At 45.3% G+C, this 18,618-nt stretch overlaps 1 protein-coding gene across 2 annotated transcripts in view; it reads left to right on the top strand.

The window, feature by feature from the left end:
* Window positions 1-18,618, top strand: part of DVL1 (dishevelled segment polarity protein 1) — a 69,437-nt gene that overhangs the window by 17,408 nt on the left and 33,411 nt on the right. For both annotated transcript variants that reach the window (XM_027657952.1, XM_027657953.1), the window contains exon 2: window positions 11,265-11,334. In XM_027657952.1, coding sequence (XP_027513753.1) covers window positions 11,265-11,334 — 70 coding nt within the window. The remainder of the gene's footprint in view (window positions 1-11,264; window positions 11,335-18,618) is intronic.

Consider the following 18,618-nt stretch of genomic DNA (forward strand, 5'->3'; position numbering starts at 1 on the left):
CTGAAACATGGAAATACAGCCTGATATACAGAAATACAGCCTGAAACACGGAAATACAGCCTGATATATGGAAATACAGCCTGATATATGGAAATACAGCCTGACACACAGAAACACAGCCCGGTGCACCTGCCAGGCTGTTCCTGGTGCTCTGCCTGTTCTCCAGGGAGAGTGTGGAAATCTCAGTGTGGGACCAGTGCGTGCCCAGAACAGGAAAATATTGGCTTTGATGAAAGATGGATGATGCAACTTTAACAGCTCCAGTAATAGGGGAGAACTTAAAATTTCTTCCCAATTTCAAGCTTAGCCTTCTTCTTGGGGTGACGAATGTGTTCATTGAAAATAGCAATTGGGGCCTGTGTTTTCCTCCCCTTCTCCTCAACATTAATACACTGGAAAATTAAGGCTGGAATTCTGGTGGATTCCGTACTTTAACCTACTAATAGTAGGTTTACAAAAAGTTACAAGAGCTTGCAGTGGCAGGACAAGGGGGAATGGCTTCAAAATGACAGAGAGGAGGTTTAGATTGGAGGTTAAGAAGAAATTCTTGGCTGTGAGGGTGGGGAGGGCTTGGCACAGGTTGCCCAGAGAAGCTGTGGCTGCCCCATCCCTGGAAGTGTCCAAGGCCAGGTTGGAGCAACCCATGGGCAGGGGGTGGAATGAGATGATCTTTAAGGTCCCTTCCAACCCCAAACCATTCCGTGATTCTGTGAAATATTCATTTAGAAGTCAAATGCACTTGGGCTGGTGCAGGTTTGGAATGAAAGGTTTGCATTTCCCTTTGCATATGGAGAAGGTTCAGTTCTCTGCCTGTGATGCATAAAATCCCAGCACCTTTTATCTGAGCTGTTGCTCTGAGCAGCCTCTCAGGTTGCTGAAATGACTCTTTTCTTTTTTTTTCCAAGAGTGGGAGGTGGGGATCCAAACAGGCAGAGCTGGGTAGGTAAAGAGCAGGTACCTCCTGTGCTAATGGGGCCTCTCCCAGAACAGGCTCCCTGGGTGTTTTTCCAGCTCCTGGATAATAGTTCCATGAGGGTAGTATTTGGAGGAGCACCATTTCTTAGTGCATGGCAGTTCTTGGCAAGCTTGCTCCCTGTCTCAGCTGAATGGTTCAGTGTTTTAGACCTATCTGAGTTTAATTTTCCTTAAATGGGTGGCTTGAAGAGCTGTTGGCAAATGTGCCTGGCTGCATGAGGAACAAGGAGTTGGTGATCTGATGGAAAACCTTGGGGAAAAGGGGAAAAACAGCATTCCTGTGTCCTTCAGTGCTGCTGGATCTTGTGGGGATGCCCTGAACAAGAATAGCTTGGATGAATATTTCCTTAGAAATAACTCAAAAACCTGGGTCAGGTACCTGAGTGAGTCCCTGCAGTTTTCTTTTTGCTTATAGTTCTTCAGGAGCGTTGGAGCAAATAAAATAACCACCTCTCTCTTTCCCTTATCACTGTGTTCCAGTTCTAAACTCAAGGGGCCACTCCTGAAATGGGGGAGGTTGGCTTTCCCATGTTTATAGGGACAGCTGTGATCCATCAGCCCCTGCAATCTGTGCTGTCACTCTGCTGTTTTTCTAAGTGAAGTAGCAGATATTGTTGTAAAATGTGTGATAGTGTAGCCTGGAATTGCAAACTCGCCTCAAAACATGGACAGGGGGTTGGGGGATTGCACTTTCTGTCAGGAACCTGTTTCCCTTCTCTGCTGGAGAACCTTTCCCATGGTGAAAACACAAATTTGTGGTTTAGTGTGGGGAAAGTCTTTTGAGAGTGCTCACCTTCCCATATGGACACATATCCAGAGACTCCCTGCTCCTTAATTTATATCTGACTTGGGATTTTGTGACAAGCTGGAAATCTCTCTTTTACTGCCTAAACAAACTCGTAGGTCCAGTTGTACTTTGAAGTCGAAGTGTGGGTGGAATTTATTACCAGGTCTGAATGCAAGAGGTCTGAAACCCAGTTTTTCATGATGTTACAAGTTTGTCTTGCAGTGTTGGCTGTCCCAGAGAAGTGTTGGAGGGTTGTGGCTCTGCTTCTCCCCCCCACCAGCAGCATGTTCCTGGTGGGAGACTGAACTTCCAAGGGGCACACGAGGACAACCTTATCTTGGGATGTGGATTCCAGAGTGCTTTGTCCACAGAGAGTGTCCAGGCCCTGTGAGCAGCTCAAACACGAAGTGGGTTCATGTTTTATCCCTCCTGGGTTGCCTTTGAGGCTCGCTGGAGGTTCTGGGAATTGTGTGCAGGATGCAGTTCACTTCCTAAGCTCCTGCAAAGAACCCACCAGTGAAGGCTTCCCACAAAACAAAAGGGTCTTTCTGGGGTTTTCTGTGTGATCCTGGGGGAGGGTTGACATTTTTCATGTGCTTGGAAGGTGTCAGAGATGTTTGACTCCACCTTGGTGCCTGTGTGCACTCCAGCTCAACATCTGACTCGTGGGCTGGGAGTTGTCCTTCTGGAAGCTGGACTAGTACAGGCCAAAAGACCTCGTTAAACTAAACTAAATAATTTCCACCACATCAGTGACCAGAATTAGGGCATTTAATTAAAATATGTCTAGACAAATAACCTAGGGGGAGGGAGATATTATCTGCAATAAGTGTTTGAGGTTTCTGCACAGGGACCATACTAAACAAATTTATGAATAGCTTCTTTTCTCTCCCAAGTTTCTGCAGTCTTGGAGCACTGTAGCCACTGGTGGATAATATGTTTTCTTCTGGTCTAACTGGATTGGCATTTATCTCTTTGTTAGCAATTATTTAACCTGTCTGTAAATAATATTTCTGTGAGGTATTGATTAACACTTGTGGCTGTTTTCTGACCCAGCTTTATTATTGTGATGAGGTGCTTTTAGGAGAGCACAAAAGCAACATTTCACAGAGGAATAAGAACTGATTCTTATCTTGCCCACTCTGCTGTGGGTTTAGCATTCCTTGGGTTGTGTTGTTTGGCAGCTGGTGCTGACTTCTTGTCATGGCTCTGTGACACCTTTATTGAAAATGAATTGAACAGTTGTAATAACTGGGGTTGCTGCCATAGCCAGTGGTTACTTGGAATGGTAGAAATAAACTCCCTTGTGGTTGATTAGGAAAAAATGCTCTACTTTCCAAGGCCATGTGCTGGACTTGGTTCTTTCTTGCTTTCTTTGTGAAGGACTGAAAGTTGTTCTGATTGTGAAGTGAAGAGCAAGGACACATTTCCAGGCAACCCCTTCTTCTGCTGCCTCTCAGTGAGTGATTTTCACCTCTCCAGGAAGGTGCTTCCTTCCATACTGAGAATACAAAAGTTGGTGGAATATGTGAGATTAGGGCCACATAGTCCTTTGACTCATTCCTGGAGTTTATTGCTCCAGAACTGATTCCTGAAGGACAATTCAGCCAGAGCCATCACTTTTGGCTTGACACTGCACCTTTCCTTCACAATCTCAAAGGAAGATCTCTTCTTCTCCCTGTTCTATCAGCAGGATGGGCACCTGTCTCCTTTAACAGGGCACATGCTGAATGTGGACATTGAATTTTTGCAAAATTAATACACACAGTTACTCATTTTCTGAAACAAGGACCTGACTGTGTCTGGGATTTTTGCTATCCCATGCATGAATATTCAGAGTGTTTCAGAGGAAATTAGATTTTTAGATGAAAGCTTGGTTATCTTAGAAGTGGTGTTTGGGTGAAGAAATGATAAAGAGAAGCTGCTGTTTTGACCCTGTTCATGTCTCCTGCTGCCATCCAGAACCCCCTTTCTGCCTGCCTGTGGGGGGGATGTGAGCCAGGGGGTGAGGAGTTGCCTTTGTGCCATTTTGGGGGGTGTGACAGCAAAGAATGGATCTGTCTTAATGTGAGTCCTGTTAGTGTGGGAAGCCCTTGGAATAATTTGTGGCAGCAGGGGCTGAAGGGTGGTCTGGCAGCCAGAGGAGGTCCCCGAGCCCCTGGTGTGATCCATGGACTATAATTAACCCTGGGGATGTAATTCCTGCTGCTGTCACTGCTTGAGCCAGCTGGGTTCAAACTAATTTGGGTTTTGTCCCTTGAAATGCTTCTTGGTCCATTTTGATAGTGAGCAGGTGAATTCCAGGCTCAGGCTGAGGCATCCACACTCAGTTCTGGCTGGAGGTCCAAGAGCAGTGGCTGCACGTTGGTGAATTGAAGTTGTGTTATCCCAGCACATCCTTAGGGATGCTGTGACATCCTGGGCATTCCTGGAGCTCTTAGAGCTTCCCAAATAACTTTGAAAGGACTGAAAGCATAGCTAAAAGGATGTCTTGGGACTTTTTTAACCACTCGTGGGATCCAGAGAAAGACTGAGACCACCACTCTTGACCAGACTGCACCAGCACTCTCACCAGCAGGTTTTATCCCTCTCCTTTTACTTTGGACTCAGGGGGCCCAACGAACACCACTCTGTTCATGCCCCAGGGTGCTGGGCTATACATTTGGGTTTTGTGGGTTTAAACCAACTGTTTGTCTGTATAAGTCGTATTTATTGTATTATTTTATTTTAAATTGTTATTCTGACTTATAATCTCTCCTTTGAGTTGAGTTCATTTCCCCTGCTGGTTTACCTTTAAACCAGCACACCTTTCAATCCCCAAACTCCCAAACTGGCCTGGAGAAGGGGCACTTGGACAACGAGCAGCATCTCCAGGAACGTCGGAGCGCCGGGTCACGACCCACCCGCGGATCCTGCAGAGCCCTGGCTCTCCAACAGGCTGCAATCCCTGCCTCGACTCCCTGTGAATGACATCCCTGAGCTCTATTTCCAGTGTCCTGCTCTGGAGTTTGGAAGATAATTGCCCCCCTGGGGAAAGCCAAATCTCCCAGCCAGCTGTTTGAAACGGGCATTCCGCAGCAGCACTCCTCTCCTGTACACTGGTTTTTATTTTTACCCAGGTTGTTTTTCAAGAGCTGCTCTTAATTTTATGGGGGGGGGGGGGGGCTTGTTAATATTTATTGGTTTGTAGCTGGGACTTGGAAAGCTGGGTTGGGGTCGTAATTATGCTGACCTGTCCCTTCCTACTCTGACTTCCTCGGTTTTTGTGGCAGAGATGTGCCTGTCCCCCTTGGGACAGCTGCAAGAATAGGTTCATTAACACCTGTGAGATTGAAATATAGCCACATAAATAATTTATTAAATAATACAGGCAGCAGAGGAAAAAGGGGAACTAATAGAAATGACAGAAGGCTGTCAGTGTGGCTAAAATGCTTTGTTTGGGCCAGTTCTATTCCAAACTCTTTCTCAGGGAGTAGATGGTATAGATAAAAAAAGAAATTTTAAGGTCTTAGGACTCCAAAAGTCAACCATTTCTTCGCTTCTCTGTGCACATAATTAAGGGTAACCTTTTTTCTGTGTGAGCTGGGCATGGAGTGGAGGATAACAGCGTGCACAGTTAGTGCTAAAATCAAACTAATTTCTTGAGATATCAATTTAAAAGCCATAAATGCCTGCATTTTAGTGGGATTTTCACACTTTGAGCATCACCCAGCTATTGAAATATTGTTAATTAAGGGGCAGAGAAGCAAATCATATTCTCTCCGTGCCATTGCTCTTTAACAGTCAGTCATAAATATTTCAAAGTGCTTAATTGGAATCCATTCCTCGCAGATGCTGCGAAGTGCAGCATATTTGGAGACCCTTTTGAGGCAATGGGCAGAATTTCTGGCAGGGTCTGGAGCTGGGCTGAGCTGCACTTGACTGAAATGGAAGGATGAGGCAGCTCTGGGCTGGGAGCCCAAGGACCAGTTGGTTCAAAACACGTGGAACCTTTTCCTATGAGTCACTGTGTCAGAGGGCTGCACTTGGGAAGGACTGACAGGCCTTTCAGAGTGCTTGGGGTGTGATGCACAGGGCAAAACGGGCTTGCTGGGGAGCAGAATTCTCCTGTTCCCAGTCAGGCAGCTGGAACACAAACGCTTCCCTCCCTCCCTCCCTCCCATTCTCCCGTCCTTCCTTTGGGATTCACAGTGCCCTGATCTTGCTCAAGCAGAATCTGGACCTCCCTGACCAAGTAAGGAGGCTTTCTGCTGCTTGAATGTCTGTCTTAAATGCTCACAAAGAAAATTTTAAACGTGGAGGTGCCATCATTTTCTTGCTGGGTGTCCTCCTCGAGGTCACACAGCGCGTTGGTGCCAGAGCAGAGCCCCAACAAATTTAGTTGTCCTCGAGTCCCTACTTAACTACCATAAAAAGTGAAGCTTTCTGTTTGAAATAAGGGCAGATTTGGGCTGATTCTCTCTCGGGGAACACAGCACTTCTTACTTCATCCACGTGCTTAAGGCTTAGGTCAGTACCTGGTCCGGGGCCAAGGCGCCAAAAACTTTTCCAGTGTCCTGCAGTTCTCCTGAAAGATGATAAATTATCCCTCCTGTTCCAGAAGGCTGGCATGGCAAAGTGCTGGATGTGCCTGCAGGAGTAAAGTGGGAGTGGAAAAAAACAGGGAAGAGGCAGTTATGTGGGCAAAAGTGTTTGGTGTGGTGCTGAGGATCAGATGTGGCAGGGGATAAGTGGTTTATAAATATATGAAAGCATTAACTGTTAATTGCAGACAGAATCGCCAGGACTGCGTGCTTGGATTTTTTACAAGGGTTAAGAATAACATGAGACAGAGAGGAGCAGCTAGTTATATAAACGAAGTAAAAAAGAGTGTTTTTTTGATGTGTTTGTCACCTGGGTGGGAAGAGGTGACTTCCCCAACACTTATTTCCCAGTTTCTTGCTAAAAATTTCTACAGAACCTGTAAAAAAGGAGGTCCTGTGCACTGAAGCTGGGTGTCTCTGTTTGAAGAGGGTTTTGTTCCACAGTTGTGTCATTTTTGTAGATATGGGTGTGTCATTTCTGTCATAATTGTGGGTAGCACACTCAGACACATTTTTGACAGGTTTATGTGGGAGTTGGCACACAGCAGTGCATGTGTGGAAAAGGCACAGCGCTGGCAGAGTAGTTTGGGAATAACAGCCTTAAAAAGAGAGAGAGTGCTGGTTCCACTGTGGTGTTTTGAGGAGTGATTGGCACAGAAGGAAGAAGGGGAATGCTGCCACACAGTTCCTGCTCACCAGCTCTGTGGGGTGCAGACAAGATCTGAGGCTTTCGTGCAGCACGGATCCTTTGTGCTGAGCAGAGCCCTTCCACACTGCACTGCACCAGGGTGTTCATCTGCTCAGCAAAGGGATTTATTTCTCTTCTTCCTTCTTTCCAGAAAGGAAACATTACATCCGAGCCAAGCCTCACCTGTAAATTCAGCAAGTGGCTTTATTTCCTTTTATTTCCTTTCATTTCTCTGTGTTGGGAGGGTGGTTAAAGGCTCTCTGTGTCTTTAAAAGGCCTAAGGTTTTTTAAAGATTCAAATTAATCAGCTTCAGCAAGGCTGTTTTAAAGCTGCAGCCTTGGATTCCAATTATGATTGCTTACAGTTTTTACTAATTTAAACAGATTTCTGGAAAAGTGCTGCTTCATAAGGAGAAGTTGCCCCAAATTATGTCCATCCTTGCAGATACTCAAAACTTGACTGGACGTGGCCCTGAGCAACCTAAACCTGCTGTGAGCAGGAGCTTGGGCTGGATGATCCCTGGATTTCTTTTCCAACCAACATGATTCTGTGAATCAAAACTTAACACCTGAATAATCTCTTACCTGCCTTTGAGGTGCCAGGAGTCACTGGAGATGCTTGAAGGACTTCATTCCTTTGATTTCTCTCTAAGGATCTCCAAGCAAGTTGGTAAGGAATGAAGCTTCTCTCCCCTTCTCCCATCAGTAAAGGACAATTAGAGTCAAGAAAAGACTTAATTATGATCCCAGTGATGAGATGGGATTAATCTGGTGCTGAAATAAATTTAGGATGCTCGTTTTGTGTCATGGTAGACATTAACCTGCAGTGAATCTGTAGGGCCACCCTGCTGTGTCAACCCTGCATTTCCCCCTTTCTGTGGTCCTGGGCCTGCAACTGGAAAGGGAAATTTTCTTGTTAAGCCTCATTGTCCAAGAAAAATCCTCCAGCTCGTTGTGGAGGTGCAGCCTGTCACAGACATGCATGATGCAATCAAAATGCAAGTGTGAGCAACACTATCAAACCCGGTGTTTAAGAGGCAATTACCCAAATGCTGGTGAATCACAGTCATTAGGGGTTTGTGGGGCTCACCTGGAATCACTGCATAGCCCAGTTAATGTGGAATCCCTGGATATTCTGAGGCAAACAGCTTGGCAGAGGGAGGAGAGGGAGGGTGAGCCTAAACAATCCTTGTTTTCCCAGCTCTTTGGAGGAAAACAAGGAGTCAGGGTACTGGGGGGGGTGTGTGGGTGAGCAGGAGTGTAACCTGTCACAGAAACAGGTGAGAGGGTGAACGGGGCTGGGTTTGGGAAATGCACAAAACACCTTTTTGTGTAGAGCAGGGTGGTGGGAGAGCCAGAGGATCCAGACACAATTCCAGGAAGCCAGAGGAAGGAGGGGCTGTTACCAGCAGGGATTGTTTCATTTAGCAATTAGTTGTTAAATCTCCTCTAAGGCAAATAAAGCAGAGGATGTGAGCTCCTGGAACTGCTCCCTCCTCCCCTTCCCCACGTACCCACACCCTTTTCTGCAGATCCTCTGGGATGGGAGGTGTGGGGAGGGGGGCTTGCTGGTGATGTAGGGCAGGTGCTTTGGGGGGATTCAAGAGTGTGGGGTCTTTTTTATGCTCTGTCTCTGATGTTCTGAGTGACCTCGGGTGAGCTGTTCCCCCGTGGTCTTCTCTTACCTCCCTTTTACCTGGCAGATGCATTTGAAGGATGAACTAAAGGATCTCACATCTTGAGCATCGAGGTTTTTCCTGGAGTACAGGGAAGAGGAAAGTCTCTGAACATGGGAGAAAAATCTCTTAAATTGTTGGTGTGCTGTCAGAGTCTCCCCTCCCTCCCCTTTGCAAGGGAGAACCGTGTGCAGGTGGAACACAGAGGGGTTGGTGACCCAGCTGAGCTGGAAGTGGCTGTTTTGTTGTGTCACCTTTGGTTTTCACTCAGTGGTGCCTTTGTGGCCAGGTGTTTATTTATTTGCTCTCTTCTCCCTGACCCAGAGTGGCTCCTCACCTCGGCTGAGTGTGCTGGAAGAGGGATTGTGTGTGTGTCCCAACCTTGGCAGCGATCACAGAGGCTGCCAGGAGGAGGATGTGACCTGGGAAACAAATATTCTCCTTTTCTGAAGGGAAGCTTTCACTCTGGGAGAGCAGGGGATGTGTTTCTTGCTATCAGATGGTCTTTGGTCTTGTTAGCAGACAGTAAGTCTGTTAACAATTACACTGAGAGCACTGGGGATGTGTGTCCACCACATCCAGTGCCAATAGACTTCTTCACCTCCCAGGAGCTCTCTGGCAGACCAAATGCATCCCCTCTTCCTTGCCACGCTGCCTTGGGTTGGCTCTGGGTTGTGAACCCATCCTTTAGGGCTTTATCCACCCTGATATTCAGGATGTCAGCTCCTAACAGACCCTGTGTTCCAAAACAGGACAAAGGCACGTGTCTCCCTCTGCCCTGGCTCCCAAGTTTTTATGGACAAACAGGATCTTCTTAAACACAAAACTGGCCTCAGACTGAAGCATTTGCTACAACCATTCCTGTTCCTTTCTTGCCTCCTCTCCATTGCTTCTCCTCACTGAGAATTGAGAGGAGCTGCCTCTTCACTACAAATAATGATTTGTAAAACAGTGATATTCGAAATTAAGTGGCTGCTGCTGTCTTTGATGTTCTTGGCACTGTTGATTGCTACCCAAAGCAAGCTGGGAATTACAGTCTGTCATTCTCTTGCCTCATAGCTCAAGGCTATATTTAGTAGTTCAAGTTGCAACAGATCTGGAAGTTGTTCCCTTCAGCTGCAGCAGAGGCTGGGGCTGTGATGGAGCTCGTTGGTTTGCCAGTGGTGAGTCCAGGAGCTCGTTTTCCATCACGAGGACAAACTGAACCAGTCAGTGCAGTCTTGCAGGGAGCTCCTGCTGGAGTGTCCCCCAAGCCTTTTAATGCCTGCTTTTTGCCTAAATCCTAGAGCTTGGTGCAGAAATTCTCCCTGTGATTCCTGGGGTGCCATAAGTGTCATTTCCTTATGGGGGAGGGGGAGGGAAGAAAGACACTGTCATTTAAAACCTACAGCTGTCAAGATAAAATTATTGCAGTGTCTTTCTTCGCTGATTCAGCAGTTGGGGCTCTGCTGAGCGAGTGTTCTCTGCAGGACTCCATGAAAATCAAAAGATTATGTCTGAATTTGAGTCCATCCACTGGGGCTGGAGATCCAGGCAAGTGTTGAAATCCTCTGTCTGCACACAGGGTTTGCAGCTCCAGAATTACAGGTCTGAGAGCTTCATTGAATTGTCAAAGGTTTTGAAAGCCCTGAGTATCTGTTGCTTTCAGTGGAGTTTACTCTTAATTGTCTCCTCAGAGTCCAAGTACAAGTGACTAAAACCAATAATGGAACCATGTGATCTGATTCCTGCTGCCAAAAGGTGAAGGGAGGACTGATGCTTTAGGAGTTAAATGAATATTTGAAAATGTTTTTCTTGCCAATGATAGGAAAGGGGTGAAGAACTGCCTAATATTGCACTGCCAGGCATTAACAATGCAAATAAGCGTGGAGAAAAAAAGGTGGTGTTCACTCCCTCTTAAAATATGTGCAAATGCAGGTATTAGTGGTGGAGTTATTCATTTGTAATTTTCCAAAAGTGAGATGGAAGGAAACTGTCCATTTGCTCTGCTCTCTTCTCCTTCCTGACCAGTTTTCCCCCTTCCATGTTTCAGTTGCTTTGTGGCTGGTTTTGTGGTTTTTCTTTACACAGCAACAAGTAAGACAAAAACATAAATAAAGGAAAATGTGGTTGTGGATCCACACATTTTTATGGAGTTTGACTGGACCTGGGGTTGGCTTTTTTCTGTCAAAAGCAGATTGGCCCTGCTTTCCTGTGCAGGGATTTGAGGCCAGAAATCTCTTTCTGCTGTGAATCCACTGTGATCTCTGATACAGAGGCTGCACAGCACGGGGGGATTTTAGTCACCATCAGGCTTTTAAAGACTGTGGAGAAATGGTAGGATCCAAAGTGGGAAAATACTTGAAATTGCTGTTGTGACAACCAGTTTGGGATGGAAAGGTCCTATTCAACCCTATATTTTTATTTGCTTCCTCTGTTCTAGTAGTTCTTTAACCATAGATACCAACATCTTAACAAAAAAATTGTATTTTTCCTGCACTATTTGAGAAAACCACTTCTAATCTCCTGTAATTTCAAAATCCTGATTTTTTTCCTATTGTTTTTTTTTTTTCCAGGGTGGTAAAGGAGGAGATCTCAGATGACAATGCAAAGCTCCCTTGCTTCAATGGAAGAGTCGTGTCCTGGGTATGTTGGCTCATGTGTCTGTAATAAATCTGTGTGGTTTGATATGTACAGTAGCAGCATAGTTGGTACCTGGATCCTGGTTTTTAGAAGTGTCTTGAGTCTCCAATTACATGAAAACAAAAGCTTAGGTTTTAATTATATCTGTAACATCTTGTCGTTAAGTAATTTATTTTAAAAATGAGAGTGAAGCCCACAAAGTGTGCAGGGCTGAAAAGGGGATTTATACACGAAAACACTTTTAGTCCTGTCACTAAACAGCCCAAACAACTTACTGAAAACCAGCTGCACGTGATATTCTGGGGGGTTTTGGTCGCGTTGTTTAAATGTCATTGTACTGCTATTGTGGCAGTGCCTGGAAGGTTTAAATGAGGTTTGAACACTGTGTTTGCATTCAGGAAAAAGACACAACGATTTATAGCCTTGGAAAAATAAACAGGGCAGAGGAATTTGGGGTAATTTGCCCAGTTATGGAGGGCGTCAGCGATGCAGATGTTACTGAGCTGCTCTGCGGGTCCCACCTCTCTTCTTCTTTCCATTGCCTGTTTTTAATGTCTTGGTGTCTCTAGTATGCCACGATATTTGTTTGTCAGCTAACTGGAGTGATTAATTACCATCTCCTAAGTGTTCCACAGCTTTTGGTTGCTTCCCATCCACAAGCAGGTGCTGGGCTGGGTGTGAGCAGCAGCACAGGCTGCACTGGTGCTGCCGTGCTTGGTCCCTTCTCCAGGTGCCTCCTTCTTTAAATTTGTAATGTTCTGCTTACTGGAGATGCCATAAAAGCCTGTTGTTCCCCAGGTTTGCTCTGTGAAACACAGTAATTTCCACCTTCAGGTGATGTTTGAGGCACAGAGAAACAAACACAGGGATAAATTCGGTACTCGGCCGGTTTCACGCACACGTTTCTCCAGCTGGAGACAGGAGATTTAACCCTATCAAGGTTTATTAAGTGGTTATGCACCTTCAGGGAGAGAAGAGAGCACTAGTATTTTATATTTTAACACCAGAACAACATTTGGGACGTGGTCTGTGGTTTTAATACCCTCTTTCAAGCTGACCTTACAATCTTGGGGACAGGGACACGACAGAGGACGAGAAGAATTGCCTGTTTCCCCAAAACTCAAGTTTGTCTCGAGTGTGAAATGTATTTTTACTAAGAGCTTGGCTTCAACAAGTGATGCAAGAGGGGTTGGAAACATAGTGCCATGGGATGAGAACTCTGCTGAAGTAACTGGAAACATGAGGCAGCCTTTCAGCACTGGAGAAATCTTTGGATATATGTTTGCAGCCTTCCTATTTCTGGTGGGATCAAGATACACAAGAAAGTAGTAGCAATAAAGTAGGTTTACAAGAGTTTTTTCCAGCTGCACAGCTGGGGCTGTTGGCATTCTCAGCTGAAATGAGCTGCTCTGTCTCCAGTCCTGTACTGATTTTTAGGAGTTGAAGATCTTCCTCACACATTTACAGCACAAAGTTCTTCCTTAATGAGGTGGTTGGCTGGTGTCCATCCTGGTGTGGGAACTGAGCCCAAGGGGGGTGTTAACCCCTCCAGGCCGTGCCTGAACATCCATCCTGGTGGCCACTGGTGTGGGATGTTCCCTCAGAAGGGCTGGATTTGGCTTGGAGGGCTCAGTGCTGCTGAATCTGCTGAATCTTTCAGGACGTGCCTGAGCCCTGGGTGTTGGTGGTGCTGTTTTTGTCCTCAGTCCAAGGATTACTGAGGGCTATAGAGTGGGGCTCTGACAGTATGGGAATGGAAGGGACAAAAAGGGATTTCATGTGTGATTAACAAGAGCCTCGGGTGCAGTGGGGCTGGGGGGATGTCACTTGTGTGGCCGTGGTGTGAGAGCAGCTTCTGTTGGAAAAGCAAATTAATAGTAGCTCTTATCAGGAGAGCAAATTAATCCTGAGAACCCTTTTCCTCTTCCTGAGTGTGCAACACCTGCACTGTGTTTGCTCCTCAGTGTCATTCCCTTTCTTCCCCTTTCCCCCCGTGCTGCTGAACTGGTAAATATTAATTCAGGCAACAGGCTGATAATCTGGATTGTCTTCTGCATCCCTGACCTGGGTCTCTTCTTCCCAGTCCAGTGGTGTTTGTTTTTATCTGTGTGGTCTGGTTAAAACATTTATCTTTGCATTGTTGATTCAACACACCAGTGATTCATTCTGACTCCCAGACACCATTTGGGCTCTTCTGTGCAGCAAAATGTGACTCAGGTTGTTCCAACGAGGGCCAACATTCTTGGAGTTGAAGCAAAACCAGTCCCCCAACACCAAACTATTCCACATAAATAAGAAATCAACCTCTTTAACCTCTTCCCTCTCCCAACCAAACCCCCAAGGGTATTTTATCTCTGGTTGAGAGCTGAATTCTTTTCCCAGCTCCTTAAATAACATGAAAATATATGGCTTTTCTGTTTTCCAGCTGAAAAACAGGAGACTGTGAAGAACAGTAAGATCAGAACAAGACTCTATATATGTACACACACACAAGTTCAACGTTGTGTTTTAATTCTGGAGCTGTTACTATTTTCATTTCAGACAAACATTACAATCTGTGAAATTTTAAGAATTAATGTTAAGAATTTTAAGAATTAACTCGATTCATTGCTATTCCTGTTCCAGTGTAGGTTGCTGGCCAGCCCAGGAACTTTAACCCAGGAGGATCAATCTGAACCAGCAGCCAGGCCTGTATCAGAGAACGCTGCTATTGCAAAGATCTCAGGGCAAAATTTAGATGTGTGGCTTAAATTGATTATTTCAGAGCATTAGCACCGTGGAGCCTTTTGTGTGCGCTGCAGCAACGTGGGGTTTGCAGACTCTGCTCTCGGCAGCAAATGACATAATGCTTTATAAACCCATTTAATTCAGCTGAGGCAGACACACGGCTTGGAGGCAGCAGGGAGAGATCCAATGCTTCAAAATGTAGGTTCTTCCCTCCCATCAGCCCGTTTCCAAATTTCTCTGCTTATCCCCCCGGTTTGGCTTCGGTTTGGAGCTCTCAGAGATCACTCAGGGCGCTTTTTTTGCAGATGATGTTGACAAGGGCTTCTGTTCACTGGCTCAGCAATCAGCTGAAACATCTGTGTCTGACCTGCATTATGAATTGCAAATTACTTTTTCCACACTAACACCCATAAAATTGCCGGGCTTATCTGCCTCTATTTGCTGCTAATTACTGGAGGAGTTTTATGTAAATCTTGCTGTAAGTTAATTGTTCACAGTTTCGAATTCTTTAATATCCTATTCACTGGAACTTACCAGATAATTGCATACAAATCTTTCAGGGATAGCAAAGTTGGTCTTTACCTTTTGGGGAAAAAAAAAAAAAGTGTTTTGGGCAGGGCTGGTTAAACCTTCTCTGGTTTTTAATATGCTGGACCTGAGCTTTCTTTGTCTCCAGCGCTATAAAATGTGTGTCAGCTGGTAGCAGACAGCTTGGGATTCTTTCACAAAACCATCTGTGATAATTGTGGCCCTCACTGTAAATGACTGCAGTGTCCCCGTGTGTGGAGTTCAGACCCACACAACACACTGAAAATTGGAAAATTAAACGCACACACGATAGAGCTGAACTGGCTCTGCCCCCACAGCCCCCCTCCCGACTGAGCCAGTGGCCACTTTGAAGTTTTACAAGATGAGTGACATTTAGAAATTTGAGATTTTCATCTTTTTTAATAACATTTGAATCCTTCTATTTGTCAGAGGTGGGAACTTTGATCTTGGTGTCACATGCAGGACTTGATTTCCATAGGGGAAGATGTTCAAGGGAGGATCTGCAAGTCTTTAGCTGTTGCTTACTTTTGCTGCCCTGAGAACTCAATGTACAGCTAAATTAGGTTTGAATTAGAATCACTGCTGCTAATTAGCTATTTAAACTTCCTCCCCATCCCTCCTGTGTCCTGCTTGTTTTTCTCCTCTGCATCTTAGATCTTCTTTTGATTTCAGGGTGGGTTGGGTTGTTGTTTTGTTTTTTTTTTCTGGTGCATGTGTTTGTGGTTTTATTTATTTAGTGAGGTTTTTTGGTTGTTTTAAGCACTAAATAATTTGGGACAGAGGGGTACTGCTTACTAGATCCCTTTTCAGTGGTTGACCTTTAGGTTTTCAGCAATACAGAGACTACCACGAGTTGTGTGTCAGAATTCTTCATTGCCTTGTTTTTACTGTAAATGCAGCTTCTGCCAAAAATAGCTGATACATTCCCTGTTCTGCTACACGCACAAAACACAGAATACAATTTTTTTCCCTGGGAATCGTTTATTTTGAGTTCTTGGGGACTGCTTACATGAATGAAATTATTGCTTCAGTTTTGTTTTTCACAAGCTGGGGCGATTTGGAAAAACAAATAGCTGGCGTGGCAGAGATACAATATTTTACCTTCAGGCTTTTTTTTGCAAGAGCTTAAAATATTTTTCTGTCCTCTTTGCACGGTCCAGGGACTGGGAACGTGGAAGGAACTGGCTCGTGGGTGCTGCCAGGTCAGAGCCAGGAGGGAGGGCTGTGCCAGCAGCTGCCTTGGCTGTTATCTGTGTTTTTTAGGAAGGATTTGCAACATCTGGGAACAATCCCCTTGCCTGGCTGCTGGGAATGTGCACCGTTTCCTATTGGCTGCCAGTGATGTCATAGCCTTCTGTGAGGTTTTCCCTGATTTTTCTTCTCCATTATCTGGGTGCCAACAGATAACACTTGTCCTGTTTGTACATAAGCTTTTGAGAGGCTGTATTTGCAATTACAATTAACCCTGTTGGGTGGAACCACTTAACAGGGCAACACAGGAGCTTCAGGACTGTTCAGTCATCTTCAGCAAAGTGCACAGAGCTGAGGCACAGAAGGAAAATCCACAGGAGCAGATTCTTGGTGATCTGTTATGTCTAAAACGAGCTGATTTCAGGACCAGTCTCTTCACACATCGTATAAACCCTCATTCATCTGGAGCCTGATCTACCCAGCAGAGACAATTTCTTGTTACTCAAATAAACATCCCTTTCCTGATAGGCTTTTCCAGGCCTTCCAGCAGTGTGGAGTCCCGTTGCCTTTGACAGAATTCCTGCTGGAATACAGGGCCTCATCAGCAAACCCTTTTCTGCAATTGGTCCTGTGGGAGCAGCCTTCGTGTGGATAATGGGCCACGTCTCTGAAGCTTTGGCTGGGGGATTCCAGATGCCTGGGACTGTATGGGAAGTAATTACTTTCAACTTGGAGATAAAATGTGGCTGCTCTGAAGTCCCTGTCAAAAATATAAATGGCTCTTTTGGGGCTTTTCTTTAGTGACTGGTGTCAGTCCCTCACCTCTTGCTGAGCTCGGAGACACACCAAGAGCTGCTGCTGCTCTCAGTGAGAAGTTAAAGCTCTCAGTGAGAATTTAAATATTATAGTTTTCCTGCTGATAAATTAACAAATGTTTAGGCAGGTGGGGATATGAGAGCAGGGTGTACCAGTGTTGGCTCTTTCCCCTTCCCAGGCCGGTTCTTTCCTGGTATCTCCATCCATGGATGCTGCACAGGTGATTCCTTGGGCTGGGAGTTTGTTCAGATGTCTGCTGAGCTCTGTGAAAGGCAGGCCTTGCCATAATTAGTTAGAAATCATAATCAAATATGGTGTAGAGGAGAAAAGGGGAAATGGAGCTCCAGAGAGGTGAAACAACTGATCCAAAGAGTCACTGAAGATCAGGAGCAATAATGGAAGTCTGGAAGTCTGGTGTTGACACAGACTGTGAACTGAGCACTTATTTCTGCAAACAAGTTCCAATATAACTGGTTTTCAGCCATGTTTCTTGCTGGAAATGCTGGAAACCTTCTCCAGCACAGAAGGAAACAGGAGGTTTTTCTCAGCATGAATGAGCTGCAGGGTTTGTTGCTCGCACAGCTCACTGGTGTTTGTCCTGTCACGGATTGGAAGTGGCTGTTTGGGAATCACTGGGGATATCAAAAGAACATGAGTTTCTTTTCTAAAATACCAGGCTTGATATGCTTTCTCCACTTCCTGGGAAAGATTTTAGCAGGGAGTGTGACAGTGGGACAAAACAAACAGCGTTCAGTAGGATGGAATGAGCTGAATCAACAGTTGCAATTAGTTCCACGCTTCTTTATTAACTTCCTCCATGTGCCCCACACGGGAGACATCCCCCGTTTCACATGGAAATGCAGTCCTTTGGGTGGAACCCAACAGCTGTTTCCCAGCCCACAGGCACGATCCTGAGCAGCACAGGAGAGAGAAACCCATTAAAATGCTCCTGCCACTCAAAACTGCAGGGGGAGGGGGGGGTTGAGGGGTGAAATGTAATTATCAGGGCTGGCTCCTGGCCAGGGAGCTGCCTGTGGCACTGCCTTTCTCCTGCAAACACTGGGCAGTCTGTGTTGGGGCAGCCCAAGGGTGAGTTACCTCTGCCACTCAAAGGGGTGGGAGATTGGAGGGCTTTGTTCCCGCCTCAGGAAAGGACAGAATTTATCTTAATAATGATTTACAGCCTGTCACTTGTTGGTGGGAGAAATGAGGGAACTTTAGGTGGCCCAGCAAAGCGGGAGCAGCAATTCCACGTTGGAATTGCCAGGGCAAGGACCTCTGAATTCTCTCAAGTGCCCCCCCCCCCCCCGCCCCTAGAATTTTTAATTTTTCTGCTTCTTCAGCTGCTGATAAACCCTCACCAGATTGAAGATTTGCCTTGAGAGAGGCAGGGCTGTGCCCACCACAAAGCACCAGCTGAGCCCAGAATTCCATGAAGTCAGGTGTTCCACCACCTTTCTGATCCCTTGGATGCATGGGAAGAATAAACCAGGCAGTGCAGTCAGAATAATCTTGCTGCACGTGCCATCTTCTGCTGCAGATTTTCTTTTCTAGCCCAACAAATGTTGTTCTGATGCTCTTTTGGAGTGGTTTTATTATTATTTTTTTTAATTTGGTCTGCAGCCATCCATTTATATTCAGTGCTCTTGAACACAGGGATCTGTCAGTCAAGAAGGAAAGCTTTGCTGAAGGGCAAGTGCTCCACTTGTAGCCAGACATAGATGTGGACAGTCTGTGTCTTGTTTTAACAACTTAATTGCTTCAATATCTTAATTGCCTAAACCTCTGAAGTTGGGTCCTCTTGCAGGAGCTCCCACGTCCTGCTTATCATAAGAGTAAGATCACCTTAAGGCAACTTATTTAAACTGTTATGCTCCTGGGTTCATTTATTATTATTATTATTTATTTTTATTTATTTTAGTATTGTTATTTATTATTATTTATTATTCTTAATTTATTGCTTATTATTATATTTACTATTTATTATTATTTTTTATTATTATT

Source organism: Corapipo altera, unplaced genomic scaffold (genome assembly GCF_003945725.1).
Source record: "Corapipo altera isolate COAL_440 unplaced genomic scaffold, ASM394572v1 301, whole genome shotgun sequence".
In the NCBI taxonomy this organism is placed as follows: domain Eukaryota; kingdom Metazoa; phylum Chordata; class Aves; order Passeriformes; family Pipridae; genus Corapipo; species Corapipo altera.